Here is an 18,404-nt window from a genome sequence, read left to right on the forward strand (position 1 = left end):
GGAGCAATGGGAATGATAAAAATAACCTCATGGAGATCTTAAAAACTATCCCTGGGAATATTACTACAAACAAACTGCAGTTGGAAGCCGTCCGAGGCTCGGTGAGGATCCTCAAAAGAGCCCTCGGAACAAAACTTTGAGAATAAGAAAACTTCACAAACTGGTCCATGAATCATGATCCCTTACTGAAACGGAGGTGGGTACTTCGAGACCTGGGAGGACACTGTTTCACCTTCTGAAACCTGCATTTGGAGATGAGATAACACACACACACACACACACACACACACACACACACACACACACACACACACACACACACACACACGACTGTTAGATGAGCCAAACACAGCCACTAAGCTTGGGGGAAGTTTCGTCACTTCCTGTTGCGCTCTGAGTACTTTGCGACATCACAACAATGGCACCGGTCTCACCACACTCAACGGGGCATTTCCTCCTCCCCATGGACGTCAACCTATGGTTGTTTGTCAGTGCTCTTGACCTTTTAAATGCTGAATGTCAAGCAAGGAAGCAGTACATTCCATTTTAAAATGTTTGAACTACTGACCTCTCAAACTCAGAGCGGACATTTTAACCATTACTTCACAGAGTCTGGTATTTTGAATCGAAACGCGATTTTAATACCAAAATTTATTTCTTGAGTGAAATAATTAATTTATGAAATTCACCATGTCACATTATCTCAGTTGTTTTTCTTAAAACAAGGAAAAGGCAAAAAAAATCCCGTTTCTTGGAGCTGAAGTTAGAATACAACATAAAGTCCTACTTGTAATCACATTTTATTCTCAATAACAAATTAATAGCCGATAACTAAATCAATGTTGTACAAAAACATTTCTCATGTGGAATAACTCAGTTAAGGAAATTGTAGTGTATGTAAAAGCAGGGAATATATCTGATGTGATGACATACATCGCACAAAAATATCTGCTTTGATCCACTTCCTAAAACTCTTGTATACCAGATTTACAATAACCTTCCACTGCAGTTATTATCCCAGTTAAGAGTTCACTTTTTAAAGTTTGTTTTTATAATTTGATTACATGTTTTGCAGATTCAGTCATCATGGTACATCGTGGAACGACACGATTAAAGCCAAATCAAAATGGACGAGTGTTTCTTCAAGTGTGGGCTTTCTGATAAGCCATTAACATCTGCTGGTGAAGATTGTACACCAAACGACAACAGCACTCGGTAGAGAGCATTCCTCCGCCAGGCTGAACAGTTTACGTTTTGTATCCCACTGATAGGCCGGATCTGGATTCGGACTTGAACCAAAATCGAATCGGCTCGTTCTCGTTGCTGAAACAACTCATCCACCTAGTTTTGTCATAACTCGTCCACAACCTTTTGAGATATCGTGCTACATATCGTTTTTGGCCCCATCTCTCAATGGTGAAGAATCACTGAGAAAATTCTCGAATCCATTTCCGGATCTTCACCAAAATCGAATCAATGCGTCCACCAAATTTCGTCCAAATCCGTCCATAACATTGAGATATTCTGTTCACAAACAAACAAACAAACAAACAAGAAGACGTCATGCGGAGCACGATACTTACAAAATCCCCCCCCCCCCCCCCCCAAGAAAAAAATTCCATTGATACAGCAAATTGTCCATTTCATGAAGATTAAAATTGACAATCTTGATCAAAGCTAGGGTCAATAGGAAGAAAAGTGACGATTTTTCAAATGAAAAATTATGATTTTGGAAGGTTGACCTGGAGTTGACCTTTGACCTCAAAAATAGTTAGTTTCCCTATTTAGTGACTCAATGTGCAAATGCTGTTCAATTTTCAAGTCAATCGGATGAAAATTGAGGATTTAAAAAACTTGGCCTATGTTGACCTCAAAAATACTTGGTGGTTGAATTCAGTGACCAAATATGCAAGTCCTCTTCAAATTTCAAGTCAATCGGATGAAAATTGAGGATTTTTGAAACTTGGCCTATGTTGACCTTTTGGCCTATGTTGACTTCAAAAATACTTGGTGGTTGAATTCAGTGACCATATATGCAAGTCTTCTTCAAATTTCAAGTCAATTGGATGAAAATTGAGGATTTTAGAAATTTGGCCTATGATGACCTTTTGGCCTATGTTGACCTCAAATATACTTGGTGGTTGAATTCAGTGACCAGCTATGCAAGTCCTCTTCAAATTTCAAGTCAATTGGATGAAAATTGAGGATTTTAGAAATTTGGCCTACGTTGACCTTTTGGCCTATGCTGACCTTTTGGCCTATGTTGACCTCAAGTATACTTGGTGGTTGAATTCAGTGACCAGATATGCAAGTCCTCTTCAAATTTCAAGTCAATTGGATGAAAATTGAGGATTTTAGAAATGTGGGCTATGTTGACCTTTTGGCCTATGTTGACCTTTTGGCGTATGTTCACCTAAAATATAAATTGTGGTTGAATTCAGTGATCAAGTGTGGTGAATTCAGGGTATGAGTTGAGATTAAGAGAGAGATAGGAAGGGAGCGAGAGAATGAGAGAGCGGCGCAAGCACGAATCCACCTTGATCAGACGGATTAAAGAGAGACGTAGCAAACAGGTCTAATTAACTGAAAAATCCAATTAGCCACCGCGACAAGCTTCAGCACAATCAGGCGTGTTTGTGGCGCACATGCTGTATTAAAGGCCAATAAAGCGAGCTGCGCTGCAAGATCAAAATTAAATACATTTTCTGCTGAATACATTTTCCCGACGCTAAAAAGCAGGAGAGCATTTGCAACAGATGTGTACTTGATTTGCTGTCAGCGTCAAATTATGCTGTAATTAAGATGGGGTATATTAAAGAAGATTTACAATGGCAATTTTATCACTATAAGTGCCGTATCATATCCTCACGACGACGATTCACGGACAAACAACTCAAAATGGCCGACACCATTTCACACGTTCGGGTCGGAGAAAGAAAATGGACATAAAGAAAGGCATTGGATGAAGGAGGCAACGTGTCCATCCTTCTTTTGTCTCCTCAAAAATCCCTCGGCCCTTCTACAATCTCCCCCGGGTTATTAAAATGATGCAGTCGTTATTCACGTAATTAAAGCACGTCCCAAGCTTCCAGAGTTGGCTTTACGGCCTTGGCCGAGATGGAAAGTCATGAAATACTCGTTTATCATGGCGGTACCTTGGGAAGCAGAGAAGAGAAACGAGTTGGAGGAACTGCAAGAAAGAGCCGTCACCGAGCTGCAATGGACAATCACAAGGAACGTTACACACGACTCCGAATGACAGATTTGCTCAGAGGGAAGTAAACTTCCATCAAAACAAAGGTGAACACCCTGAAACATTGAGTTTTACCCCACGCCCGTGAAGTGAAAAGCAGAGTGAAGCAAATGGTTCACTTCTGTCTGTCTGTCTGTCTGTCCGTCTGTCCGTTTGTCAGTCCACAGACGTCAGTTTATAATAATAATAATAATAATAATGCATTTATTTTATATAGCGCTTTTCAGGGAGCCCAAAGACGCTTTGACAGAGTGCAAAACATAATGCATAGCAAAACATAAAAACAATTGCAAAATGATTATGATTGAAAAACAATTTCATTTCAATTGAATGTTATATTTTGAACACGAATCGGAACGCAAACCTGTAGTTTTACAGTACTTGGGCCTCTGAATTTGTCCCGATCGCACAAGCGTAGTGAGGAGTGAGTTAATATTTTACTGTCTGTCTGTTTGGAAGTCAAACGGAATTGAAAATCATTACAAACAGGAAACTAACCGTTTTTAAAGATGTCGTAAAGGACACAAACACCAGGAACGAAGAATTAATGCAACGTGTTAAATAAGGTGGTGTAAAAGACACGGCATCAACGGCGGTAAACTTCCGGAATTAATGTTTTTTCTACAACCATTAAAATCTTTACTATATTTAAATTTAATTACATCCTTATATACGAGAACACAAATCACCTTCTTATAGTTTCCAATAACCTCCAGTTTATCAGTACATGGACATGTTATATAAGGTGGTGTATAAGACACTGCACAATGGTGCTAAACTTCCAGAATAGTTTTTATACGACCTTTAAAAGCACTATTTTATTTCAAGTGAATGATATACTGTGTGCTACATGAACTCTCTAATACTGTACTATTTTAAAAATATTTACATGGGCGAGCCAAATAACAGAGTGTAACGTAACTGTGCAATTAAGTTGTGGATCAGGTGGACACGACACGCAAGACACATGACTACTATTCTTGATTCCACTGTGAACAGTGTCGTTTCATTTGTCGTTTTGTTTCGTTTCATTTCATGAACAGTGTCGTTTCATTACAATGAACCCCATCTGAAGCCCACATCGCTTTGTGGAAAGACCGGCTTGCCAGTCTCGAACAACCCCCAGCGATGGAAATTCTACCTGATGAAAGAAAGCCTCCCCCAGGAGCTAATTGCACCTGGATAACATGGAAGTGCCTTAAGAGACTTAGGACTGGTGTAGGTCGTTCAAAGGTGTCACTAAACAAATGGGGATGTACAACCAGCCCGACAACTTGCGAATATGGAACAGAGCCACAGACCATGCAACATCTCCTGCAATGTCCATCGCTAGAGGAATCCTGCACTGTTGCAGATCTTTCCGAATTCAACAACAAGGCGCAAAAATGTGTCCAGTTTTGGCTGGGCCATGTATAGACTGTCCGTGGACACGATAAGAAGAAGAAAGTTCCACTGTTTCGCTCCATGTGCAAAATCCTTTTGCTCTACATTTGCAACTTATCCCCAATTGTTTAGTTTTGATACCCATCTTTTCATGAAGAGCACAACACACTGATCTGGCTGGGGGTGTGGGGTGGGGGATAATGTTTGGCTCGTTTCACAGTCACATCGGGATACCTAGCTCCTGATTGTAGGATCCAAGGTTAGAATCCAACATACTGGGTTTGATTTGTCCCATCATCTTGGAATGTCATTTTAATTCATGGAAAATTAGTGACTGTTCCTGGTGTCCTTGTCTTGCATATGTAGCATATATGTATGTACAACCTCTTACAAGAACCACAGATCAGCACCAATTAGCAAAAGTAGATCATTGGGAGGTTGTTAAGGGGGGGGGGGGGGGGGAATGGAGTGTGGATATCAGCAGCCATAGTGAAGGAATGGAGGCAAGATAAAGGGGTTGGTGGGGGAGGGGGTGGGGGGAGGAGGAACAAGGGAATGGAAGTAAGAGAAGTAAGGGGGGGGGGGCGGACAAATGAGTGGACATGACTTCAATTTGGGTGATCTGACAATTACCGTGTTGATCATTGTATACAGAGCGTATTGGACATTGGCTTCGGCAGTGCATCCTTCAAGTTTATAGAAGCTGTTTTCTAGACCAGTCTCATCGTGTCTTTCTGTTATATTTTCATCTCTGTGTTGATGGTTATGTTTTCGTCCAATTTTCTGTCTAACCATACCTGATTGTGATGTATTGTCTAATTTGTGTCCATGTGAGCATCTGGCCTACTCACCAAGGCCTCAGCTATTGGGTGTAGAAATTATGTCTCTGCCCTGATGCCGCACGCCACCGTTTTTATCCCAAGTGTTGTCCTTTCACACTGCTCAACTTTATCAACTTCTTCCCCACATCCAATACTTCTCCAAGACTCCCTCTATTTTGTTCCTGACTGTACATACAGCCGTGGCCAAAAATATTGACACCCTTGCACTTTTTTCAAATAACTCATAATTTTCTCTAAAAATAAGTTGAAATTGACAAAAGTATTTGGTCTCCACAATTCTTTATTTCACTGTTAATATTACAGAACCTTGGTTTTTGATTCAGAACTTAATATTTCCTTTTAAATCAGAAAATAAAAAGAAATGACATTGACAAAATTATTGACACCCCAGACTTAATATTTGGTAGCACAGACTTTGGACAAAATAACTGCAGTCAAGCGCTTCCTATAACCATGAAGGAGCTTCCTACACCTCTCTTCTGGCAGTTTGGCCCACTCTTCATGTGCAAACTGCTCCAGTTCTTCCAGATTTGAAGGGTAACTTCTCCCAACTGCTGTTTTCAGATCTCCCCACAGGTGTTCAATGGGATTTAGATCTGGACTCATTGCTGGCCACTTCAGGCCACCTCCAGCGTTTTGTCTTGAACCATTTACGGGTGCTTTTTGAAGTGTGTTTGGGGTCATTGTCCTGCTGCAAGACCCATGACCTTCGACGGAGACCCAGCTTTGTGATACTGGGTTGAACATTGTGCTCCAAAATGCCTCGGTAATCTCCTGATTTCATGATGCCATGCACACACTCAAGGTACCCAGTGCCAGAGGCAGCACAGCAACCCCAAAACATTACTGAACCTCCTCCATGTTTGACTGTAGGGAAGGTGTTCTTTTCTTTGAAGGCTTCATTTTGTTTTCTGTAAACATAGAGATGATGTGCTTTACCAAAAAGCTCTAATTTGGTCTCATCTATCCTCAAGACATTCTCCCAGAAGGATTTTGGCTTGTTCAGGTGTGTTTTGGCAAACTCCAGTCAGGCTTTCTTATGTCTCTCTCTCAGCAGTAGGGTCGTCCTGGGTCTCCTATCATCGAACCCCCTTTCATTGAGTTGGTGACGGATGGCGTGAGTTGAAACTGTCGTACCTTGTGTCTGAAGGTCAGCTTGAATCTGTTTGGCAGTTGATTGAGGCGCTTTCTCCACCATTCAAACAATCCTTTGCTGTAATCTTCGATCAAGTTTTCTCTTGCGGCCACGTCCAGGGAGGATGGCTGCAGTGCCATGGGCCTTAAACTTCCTGATGACATTGCGTACGGTGGACACAGGAACATCAAGGTATCTGGAGATGGACTTGTAGCCTTGAGATTGTCCATGCTTGGCTACAATCTTGTGTCTGACCTCCTCAGACAATTCCCTGGTTTTCTTTCTTTTCTCGATGCTCATTGCATTACACACAGTGACACAAAACAACAGAATGACTCCTTTTCTCTATTCAAACTGGATGAATGAGTGATTTTGATATTGCAGGCACCTGCAACTCACCGCACGTGAGTTCAATTCCAACGTAAAGGAGAATCACCTGCTTGAAATCTAATTATTTCTAACAACTTCTAAAAGGTGCCAATAATATTGTCGGGCCATTTCATGATTTCTGTGTGGAATAAGCGAAGATTTAGTAATTTTTTTCAGCTTTTTTTGTTTTGTTCCACTGCAAACCAAATGAATACATATGTGGATCCCAAAATATTGTTTAATTTCAACATTTTTCTGGAAAAAATGATGCATTATTTGAAAAAGGTGCAAGGGTGCCAATAAGTTTGGCCATGACAGTACATACATACAGACATACATAAATACAAATGTTGTGCCAGACGGCATTGCCCTACGGGATACGCAGTAAAAAGTTAATTTGGAAAAATTGTTTCTACATAATTCATAATTCATCTAAATGTACATAATGGTATGCTGAATACAAAATTCAACAACAAGCAAGCCGATTGGACAACAAAACATCCTGTTAAACATGAGATCACAAGTAATATACTTCCCTATGCATCTCCTCAAACCTCCCTCTGTATTTTTGCGCAAATTCTCAGCTTCTTGTATTGAGGCTCCATTATTGGTAACTCATTAAAAAGAAAATAAATCGTCATCAACGTCGGAAGGGATAATAAAACGCGAACAGACAATAACAACCGATGGATTACATCAAAACTGCACCCAAAGACGATCAACTTGGATTCATTAACATAATGAAAATGAACATTTAGTGAAATTTGGAGAAACCATCGAACTTACTCTTTATGTATCTTGTGCTGTGAGGAAATCTGGAGACGATCCAATGAGCTCCAAACCAAAACTCGGGTGTCCTCGGTGAGGTCCTCAAATGATGAGTTTGCACCAAAATCATCTGGAACACCATATTCATTCGTGATTGAGCGTTTGCGCATTTGAGATGGGAGGACATGTCCAGTTTTTGTATTTTGTGTGTTTTAAAGTGTATAATTATAGGATGAAGCAGAGGGTAAAGGTGACAGTGACAAATCACTGGTGAGATGTGGTACTGGCAAGATACCTTTGAGATATGGATATGGATGAGTGAAATGTTCATATTTTTCACAATCGGAAGCGAGAATGGCACTCGTTAGAGAATATACCTCCGCCAGGATGAACAGTTTACGTTTTGTAATTATTATTATTATTTTTTTGTATACAAGGTCAAGGCTCGTGTAAGAGCTGAGATTAACGAGAAAAAAAAACAAACGGACACATAAGACGAAATAAAGGGAGCGGGAGACAAGATGGGGAGAGAGGGGGAAGCGCACAAGTACAACATTTGAGAGCAGGGACATCGGGAGATCTGTGGGAGGGAGTGGGCTTGGGGGAAGGAGGCGTGGGAAGGGTGGTGAGGGGTGGGTGGGAGAGGTATAAAACACGTGGACACTGCTAGGACTTCCAGGAAAGAAGTCGGAATTTTTTAAAAGTGGATCTGGGGTAAATTAACGGGGGTAGAAAAGATCAAGGTTTGATGGGGGAAGACAAGAGATGGTGTTTTTCTTTATTTTTTAGGTCAGATCTGCATGTTTTTTTTTTGTTTTTGTTTTTCATCAGACCCACTGATAGGTCAGGTCTGCATCCTTACATTAACCAAAATCGAATCAATTCGTCCTTGTCACACACTCAACCTGTCCACAAAGTTTCATCCAAATCAATCCATCACTTTGAGATATCCTGCTTACAGACAAACAAACAGACACACAAGGGTGAAAACACAACCTCTGTCTACTTTCGGTGGCGGAAGTAACGAGGACATCACAAGAAGCATCATCACAAGGTGTTTGTATGGCGACCACTACCACAGCAAATGCTATACATGTACCCGTAGCAAAGATGCAGCAAATGACGCGTTTACATGACGAGCGGGTAAATCGCATGGAGGCGCAGCGTTCATGTTGCTATTTTACATAAAACATCTCACGGACATCTTACCTTTGGAGCATTCAGGGCCTTCCAATGACTGTGCATGATGATTAGAATTACTCCCACTTGAAGGCAATCTCTGGGAGTGTGGCCAACGTTCAAGGGCAAACGGAGTCATTCGCTGGGGGTGAGGAGTCGTGAACAGTTGCTTCGGAGTCTGGCCAAACTCCAGGATCTGAGTTAGCACTGCAACCTTCTGCGTAGCATCACCATTTCTACAGGCCACAGGACAAATTAATACACACCAGGGCAGATACAAAAGGAAAAAAAAAAAACTTATGCTGGATTGTGTGGAGGTGAGGAAGGTGGTGGTGGTGGTGGTGAGGATGAGGAGTTTTTAGTTACCTGTCCAAATCAGCATTTTCCTCGTATGTCAGAGGGTGGAAAACTGTATTAAACACACAGTAACGGGTTTTGTAATGATAAACAGGTAACACGGATTTTAACAAATACACTGAAAATGAAACAACAGAGGGGAGGGAGAAGGAGGGGTGGGTCAGGGTGGGGGCGTTGGACCTCAAATCTCTCTTTGTAAATATGTACAAGATCAGACTCAGTGGCATAATGGATAGAGCATCCACTCTGAGTCTGGGACGAAGGTGGTTAAATCCATATCCGAGTCATAACCAAAGACTTAAAAACGTGTTGCTTCCTTGCTCGATGCTCAGCATTTAAGCGGATCGAGCATGAACAAACAACATTTGGAAGGCAATGAGAAACTACCCAGTATAAGCCCTACCAAGAAATTGCTTCGGCAGCACCGACGCTCATAAAGAGTACCATACATCAAACCAAATGTGCACAGCACCTGCTCCAGTGTTACAGGGCATTGCAATCTATTTTATATCCCTATTTGTGAACGTCTGCTCGGTTGTGCCTCATGACAGCCTAAGGAAGTGACTTAGAGTGGGAAGAGAGGGTCCATTGGGGGGGGGGGGGGGGGAGGGGGAAAGGGTCCATGGGGGGTGGGGGGGGCAGTAACTTTTCACGACAAAAAACATGGGCGCATCAGATTTAGACTAGGGGCGTGCCCAAGGGGCGTGGCAGCGGGGCGTGGCTTCCGCTGACTATAAAAAGCCCACTACAAATAAACAGGATATCAAAACGAAATTGCGTGACTGACTTCATTTTCCGGGCAACGCCGGGTAACTCTGCTAGTTCATAATAAAATACACAAACTATGCAGGGGGATGAGAGGGAGAGAGGGAAGGGGGATTTCCCAAAGTGAGATATTTCAAGGCATCAGACGATTAGACAGCAGATTCAATACCTGGCCGCTCCCTCATTATCCTTGCCAACAACAGTACTGTAATCAGGTTAATAAAGGATTTTAAATAAACTTACACAAAGGTTTGTCGTATTTATCAAATCTCACTTCACCTCTGGTCACCTTCACCATAATGTTATTTATCTCTTCAATCGAGGGATAGCTGAAGAAGAAGACTCATCATTAATTCAGCAATCGGCTTTATCATTAGTAGTCATGCCTCATGCAGCAGGTTGTAAAGGAAATGGATTAGAATCGGTGTTTTCCAAATGCTAACAGGGTGAAAAATCTGTGTTTTCCTAATGCTAACAGGGTGAAAAATCGGTGTTTTCCAAATGCTAACAGGGTGAAAAATCTGTGTTTTCCTAATGCTAACAGGGTGAAAAATCTGTATTTTCCAAATGCTAACAGGGTGAAAAATCTGTGTTTTCCTAATGCTAACAGGGTGAAAAATCTGTGTTTTCCTAATGCTAACAGGGTGAAAAATCGGTTTTCCAAATGCTAACAGGGTGAAAAATCGGTGTTTTCCTAATGCTAACAGGGTGAAAAATTTGTGTTTTCCTAATGCTAACAGGGTGAAAAATCTGTGTTTTCCTAATGCTAACAGGGTGAAAAATTTGTGTTTTCCTAATGCTAACAGGGTGAAAAATCTGTGTTTTCCTAATGCTAACAGGGTGAAAAATCGGTGTTTTCCTAATGCTAACAGGGTGAAAAATCGGTTTTCCAAATGCTAACAGGGTGAAATATCGGTGTTTTCCTAATGCTAACAAGGTGAAAAATCGGTGTTTTCCTAAAGCTAACAGGGTGAAAAATCGGTGTTTTCCTAATGCTAACAGGGTGAAAAATCTGTTTTCCTAATGCTAACAGGGTGAAAAATCGGTGTTTTCCTAATGCTAACAGGGTGAAAAATCTGTGTTTTCCAAATGCTAACAGGTTGAAAAATCGGTGTTTTCCTAATGCGAACAGGGTGAACTAGAACGGCACTCAGTAGAGAGCATACCTCTGCCTGGTTGGTCATGTCACTCAATGGTGAAGAATCTCTTAAAAAATTATACTAGTTGGATCCGGATCCAGATCATCACCAAAATTTGAATAGATTCCTCCTTGTCACACATCCAACCTGTCAACAAGTTTCATCCAAATCTATCCATAACTTTTTGAGATATCCTGCTATGTATCGTTTTTGGCCCGATCTCCCAATGGTGAAGAATCACTTTTAAAATTATAGTAGCCGGATCCGGATCTTCACGAAAATCGAATGATTTCATCCTTGTCACATACGCTACATCTCCGCCAAATTTCGTCCCAATCCGTCCACAACCTTTTGAGATATCTTGTTCACAAACAGACAAACAAACAGACAGACAGACAGACAGACAGACAGACAGGGGTAAAAACATAACCTCCATCCACCTTTGGCGGCGGAGGTAAAAATCTGTTTTCCAAATGCTAACAGGGTGAAATATCTGTGTTCTCCAAATGCAAACAGGATGAAAAATCTGTATTGTCCTAATGATAACAGGGTGAAAATTATGTTTTTCAAATGTTAACAGGGTGAAAAATCTGTGTTTTCCAAAAAATAACGGGGTGAAAAATCTGTGTTCTCCAAATGCTCATGAAAACGTTGACATTTTGACCTTTGGTGTGTGGAAAACATTGTACATTAGAACAAAAAATACATGGCAAAAAAGAAAATGCAAAATGTTAGTTAATAGAAACTAGTGTTTACAGTGGCCACATAAAACAGGTGGCCACATAATCGCGGTTATTACGTATTACGAAATGTTGGTCAATGCAAATGGTGTTGGCAAGCTTACATCTTCATCAACACTATAATACTCTACTCCAGTAGGCCTGTCCGTTTGTCCGGCGTCTGTTCAAGGAAGGGCTTCCCCCATTGAGGGAGGGACTTCAAAAACAAATCTCCACCATTTTGTTTGCTGTGAAGACCTCAGAAGCCTCTGTTGTTAGACTCGTGCTGCTACCCCCACAGCTTTAATTATCTCAATTCCAATTCACCATCTGATTTCATTTTTTATAGCCACTAAGATGGGTTAAGATTTGGTTGCAAAAAATGGAAAGAAAATTGCACAAAATGTGTTTTTAAATGAAATTATGGTAGGGCCTGTACTACAAAGTCCATTCAGGCTCCCTCATGGCTTTATCTCGACTCTAATTCACCATCCGATTTCATTTTTCATAGTCGGTAAATGAGTGAGGGGTGAATAGGAGTGAGGGTAGGGTGGAGGGAGGGGAGAGGAGTGAAGAGGAGTGAGGGGAGAGGGGGAGTAAGGATGAGAGAGGAGTGAGGGGTGGAGAGGAGTGAGGGGTGGCGAGAAGTTAGAAGAGAGAGAGGTGGGGGAAAGGGGGAGTGAGGGGGGAGAGGGGTTGAGAGGAGAGTGAGAAGGAGAGGAGTGAGGGGAGAAGTGAAGTGAGGGGTGGAGAGTAGTGAGGGGAGAGAGAGGAGCAAAGGGGGAGATGAGTGAGGAGAGGAGTGATGAGAGAGAGGAGTGAGGCAGGAGAGGAGGTGGAGAAGTGTGGAGAGTATGGGAGAAAAGGGAGGGAAGGAAGGGTTCCCTACTAGGGAATTAGTTATTTATTATTACTTAGTAAAAGTACAGGTTCCCTACTAGGGAATTAGTTATTTATTATTACTTAGTAAAAGTACAGGTTCCCTACTAGGGAATTAGTTATTTATTATTACTTAGTAAAAGTACAGGTTCCCTACTAGGGAATTAGTTATTTATTATTACTTAGTAAAAGTACAGGTTCCCTACTAGGGAATTAGTTATTTATTATTACTTAGTAAAAGTACAGGTTCCCTACTAGGGAATTAGTTATTTATTATTACTTAGTAAAAGTACAGGTTCCCTACTAGGGAATTAGTTATTTATTATTACTTAGTAAAAGTACAGGTTCCCTACTAGGGAATTAGTTATTTATTATTACTTAGTAAAAGTACAGGTTCCCTACAAGGGAATTAGTTATTTATTATTACTTAGTAAAAGTACAGGTTCCCTACTAGGGAATTAGTTATTTATTATTACTTAGTAAAAGTACAGGTTCCCTACTAGGGAATTAGTTATTTATTATTACTTAGTAAAAGTACAGGTTCCCTACTAGGGAATTAGTTATTTATTATTACTTAGTAAAAGTACAGGTTCCCTACTAGGGAATTAGTTATTTATTATTACTTAGTAAAAGTACAGGTTCCCTACTAGGGAATTAGTTATTTATTATTACTTAGTAAAAGTACAGGTTCCCTACTAGGGAATTAGTTATTTATTATTACTTAGTAAAAGTACAGGTTCCCTACAAGGGAATTAGTTATTTATTATTACTTAGTAAAAGTACAGGTTCCCTACTAGGGAATTAGTTATTTATTATTACTTAGTAAAAGTACAGGTTCCCTACAAGGGAATTAGTTATTTATTATTACTTAGTAAAAGTACAGGTTCCCTACTAGGGAATTAGTTATTTATTATTACTTAGTAAAAGTACAGGTTCCCTACTAGGGAATTAGTTATTTATTATTACTTAGTAAAAGTACAGGTTCCCTACTAGGGAATTAGTTATTTATTATTACTTAGTAAAAGTACAGGTTCCCTACTAGGGAATTAGTTATTTATTATTACTTAGTAAAAGTACAGGTTCCCTACTAGGGAATTAGTTATTTATTATTATTTAGTAAAAGTACAGGTTCCCTACAAGGGAATTAGTTATTTATTATTACTTAGTAAAAGTACAGGTTCCCTACTAGGGAATTAGTTATTTATTATTACTTAGTAAAAGTACAGACACTGAATACTGAAGTTACGGATTGAACTGTAGTATATTATATTTTTTCACATTCCCAGGGTGTATATAAAGAGTTTGTTTAAGGTGAGTCAACTCTTTTCCAACTATGGAATTAAACAATACTTCAAAAAACTTTATCTGTAACAAATTGTATATGTGGACTAACTATGAAATACAATATTTATTAAATAATACCGTTTGGTTCAAAGCAATTTTTGAATTTGTAAAGCGAAGTGTATTTGATGCTTTTGAGTTTAAAAATGGACAACAGAAGTACCTAAGTCAAGGCAGGTTCTCCCCCCTTCCTCCTCTCAAGTCAAGGTAGAAGTGTCACTCTCCACCCTCTATCCCTTCTTCCCCCTACCCTCCCTCCTCTCTTCCTCTCCCTTGTGCAGTGTGTGTAATGAGGGGTGGGGGCAGGAGAGAGGGGGGGGGGGTGGGGGCAGGAGAGAGGGGGGGGGGGCGGTAGGGGGATGTGCAAGAGTGCAAGAATAGTGTGGAAGATTTGAGGTCTTGAAGTCACATTTTATATTACATGTAATTACACATGACAAAGTATTTCCCATGGACATGAATTCACATGTTATGTAAAAAAAAAAAAAAAAACACCTTCAGAGGCCATTTTTCCCCGCAAAGCGGGGGTTGGCTTTTTTCGGGCACCGTGGTTGTTGTTGTTTGTTGGTCCCCTTTTTGAAGCAATGTTTTACGGCCGGATGCCCTTCCTGCCACCAACCCTGTTTGTCGCCTTTTACGACAAACAGGGATTTACCAGTGAACTGGTACTCAATTAGCCGACCTCGGAAGGATGACAGGCTGAGTCAACCCCCTGGCGTTAATTCAGCGATCGACCGGGATTCGAACCCAGGATCCTAGGATCCTAAGCTGACACCCTGACCGCTAAGCCAACACCAGGTTTAGCGGATTTCGCGAGATTTCGCGGATTTCGCGAGATTTCGCGAGATGTTATGTGAAGTAAATAAATTGTGTACATTACATCATTTCTGAATCTGATGAATTGGCAGCAACCATTTTGTAAAACTCTACTTGCAGCATCTAACGCAAGATGTCCAAATGTCATACACAGGCAAACGGAGCTTTACTGGCTCCACCCTCAATTATTTCCTCAAAAAAATCAAATCACCACCATTTTGTTTGCTCTGTATTGGTCTCAGGCTTCAGGCCTCTGGTGTACATTTTAAGACTGACAAATGGGTCTTCTATCATGAAATAAAGATATCTTTTGAAGAAGGAAGGGCACGTTTTGATTATTGCTGTGGAAATGAGGTAATGCATGTTTTGTCAGGAATGATCAAGACAGTGGTCTACTATACACCGCCCAAAGAAAACTTTTGTACAATCAAGAGTACTGCTGAGTTTACGTACATTTAAAAACTGAACAACTCGTCGTGTATCATTAAAGAAAGGTACGCAGAGGAAAGAACATATAGTCATGATTAATATTTGAAGTCTTTAATAAATAAAAAACTTCAACCTGTTATTTTAATTTTCACCCGGGTTTTCAAGACTGAATAGTAAGTACATGATTTATAAACAAACTGTATTTCACCTGTGCATGGACATGTAGTTCACATATAAAGTGACGTAAATAAACATACGTAGCAAGTTGGAGGCGACGAAAAGTAGGACGGGGGGAATCAAAAGTGGGTTTTATTTCATTTATTAATTAATTATTTTACCAAATGTGGAAAAAACGCTTTTCGCGAGATTGTCAGTGACACAGAATACACCACAATTATACTGAGATAGCCGTTTTTTTTGAGTAACGATAAGGAGGTTCCAAGTAAGACAAATTTAAACTCGGTGATTGTGGTGACACAATAATAAATATACTGCAATGATCCATGCAAGAATGCCCTTTTGCTTTTATGAGTGGGCAGAGGGTGGGAGGGGAGGACAGAGAGTTAGGGTTCGGAGAGGGTGGGGGAGCAAAGATGTGACAGAGTTGGGAGGAGAGGTTGAGATTTTGGGGTTTGGGAGAGTAAGGGGTTGAGGAATTTTGATTGGATGGGAGGTGGAGGGGTGGGGAAGGTTGAGTAGTTGTGGCGGAGTATGGGGGGGTTGCTTGAGGAGTTGTTGTGGGGCAGGGACTGGGGAAGGGGTTTGTAGGCTTGGAGTGGGGAAAGGATTGAAGCCATCGGGTTGGAGCGGGAGGGGGAATTGATGGACTTGGTACCTACTATCAAAAGGTATATAATACAATCCCCAAGTATAAAATATTGGTCAATGCAACCAGGAAACAGTATATCAAAAAAAGGGGGAGGGGTGAGACACAGTATACCCAGGGAGGGGAGGGGGTAGACAGAACATCTAGAGAGTAAGGGGGGGGGGGGGACAGACTAAAATATCCCAGGGAAGTGGAAGGTGGAAGTGTCAGAGTGCATGGAAAGGGGGTGGGGTGGGGGGAGGGGTCACGGGGAGGAGTGAGTGGGAACATTCAAAGGGGCTGGTATGGGGGACTCACCATTATGTACTTTCACAGCCTCATCACCACGCTGCTTGTAGCCGAAGATAAGGTCTATCCAGTCATTGAGGCGTTGTGAGACAAAAGGACTCTCCAGTGCATCATTCTGTTTTTCCAGAAAGTCTGCCGAGTCTGCAGTGGTGGATGGACAAATGGAATCCATCAACAACAACAACAACATGCATTTTAAGGCCATTTTCCCTGCTAGAGTGGGGGTTAGCCTTGCGGTCCCCATGACAATCTTCTCCATTTTGCCCTATTTTCTGCATCTCTCCTTGTTAACCCCCTTGCCCGCATTTCTTCTTCCACCATCTTTAGCCAAGTCTTTCTCGGTCTTCCCCGTCCTCTACTTCCTTCTACATTAACTTCCATCACTCTTCTCAACCAGTCACTTTCATCCTTCCTCAACACATGACCAAACCATCTCAACCTGTTCCTCTTCACAGCATCAATCACAGGCAATATTCCCATCATCTTTCGCAATTCATCATTTGTCTTCCTCTCTCTCAACGATACTCCGCACATCCATCGAACCATTCGCATTTCCACCCTTTCCAGCCTTCGTTGCTGCTCTACGTTCATTACCCATGTCTCGCTCCCATAAATCATAACACTTCTCACACATGCAGCATACACCTTTCCCTTCAGCTTCAGCGACACTCCTCCTCATCGACAAATGGAATCCATCAATGTTATCAAACGTCTACAATTATGCGGCAAGATTGTATGCAAGAGAGTCAGTGTCAAAGTTGAACTCGAGCTAAATTCCAAATAGGTTTCCAGTCCAAAAAGATATTGATATTGAATATTGAAGGTGGAGTTAATTGCATACATTGATTAAAAAAAACACCTTTAGAGGCCATTTTTCCCCGCAAGCGGGGGTTGGCCTTTTTCGGGAACTGTGGTTGCATACATTGATTGATATTGTTAATTTGATATTGAAGACAACATAAGGAAGTCATATTGAGGACCAGGCTTTATAAATACTGTGGTATAGTGAGCATTTCACAGAATACTATTCATATCAAAATATAATATTTTGGAGGATTGTCCTCCTGCTGGCCGGAAATAAATGATGCTATTTAGCAATATGGGATCATGGGTACACAGGTGCAAATAATGTTCAATATATGACGGTCACTCATTCAAAAAACACTAACTTCGATAAACAAGTCTTTACTCATCTGCAATCTTCATAGCACGGGTACGCTTTACGTTTTGAATATCAAAATCGATCAAATAAACCACATGTGGTTCATGAGTTTCCGGCATGCAACACAACGACTGCTTTATTCTGATTATCGACCCCACGGACATCGGACGAGGAGTTCCTTTACTTTGTGGCCTACCACAGATGCTGTTTGGTGCCACTTTGGATGCCACTTTGGGTGCTGTTTGGTCATGATGGCTCTTTACATGCCTCTCTCTCTCTGGGTGAAGTTGCAAAGTGAGCATGGCTTCCTTTCGGAGAATTACTTGGACAAACAAACTGGGTGTTCAAGTGGGTAAAAAAAAAAAACCACCTTTAGAGGCCATTTTTCCCCGCAAGCGGGGGTTGGCCTTTTTCGGGAACCGTGGTTGTTGTTGTTTTTCGGTCCCCTTTTTGAAGCAATGTTTTACGGCCGGATGCCCTTCCTGACGCCAACCCTTTTTGCCGCCTTTAACGACAAACAGGGAATTACCAGTGAACTGGTCCTCAATTAGCCGACCTCGGAAGGATGACAGGCTGAGTCAACCCCCCTGGCGTTAATTCAGCGATCGACCGGGATTCGAACCCAGGATCCTAGGATCCTAAGCTGGCACCCTAGCCGCTAGCCCAACACCAGGGTTCGGTGTTCAAGTGGGTAACGAGGAGGATTTTCATAAACAACTATAGGGCTGCGATTGCAGATGGCTAATGGTTCTCG

The 18,404-nt window shown here is 41.3% G+C and overlaps 1 protein-coding gene across 2 annotated transcripts in view; it reads right to left on the bottom strand.

Moving 5' to 3' along the window:
• Nucleotides 1–18,404, bottom strand: part of NSMAF (neutral sphingomyelinase activation associated factor) — a 214,950-nt gene that overhangs the window by 52,669 nt on the left and 143,877 nt on the right. For both annotated transcript variants that reach the window (XM_078785018.1, XM_068127973.2), the window contains 5 exons: nucleotides 16,498–16,629; nucleotides 9,296–9,338; nucleotides 8,960–9,165; nucleotides 7,769–7,880; nucleotides 3,156–3,214 (listed from right to left, as the gene is read on the bottom strand). In XM_078785018.1, the coding sequence (XP_078641144.1) occupies nucleotides 3,156–3,214; nucleotides 7,769–7,880; nucleotides 8,960–9,165; nucleotides 9,296–9,338; nucleotides 16,498–16,629 (552 nt within the window). The remainder of the gene's footprint in view (nucleotides 1–3,155; nucleotides 3,215–7,768; nucleotides 7,881–8,959; nucleotides 9,166–9,295; nucleotides 9,339–16,497; nucleotides 16,630–18,404) is intronic.

This window comes from Myxine glutinosa, chromosome 9 (assembly GCF_964187855.1).
Source record: "Myxine glutinosa chromosome 9, kmMyxGlut1.1, whole genome shotgun sequence".
NCBI lineage: Eukaryota > Metazoa > Chordata > Myxini > Myxiniformes > Myxinidae > Myxine > Myxine glutinosa.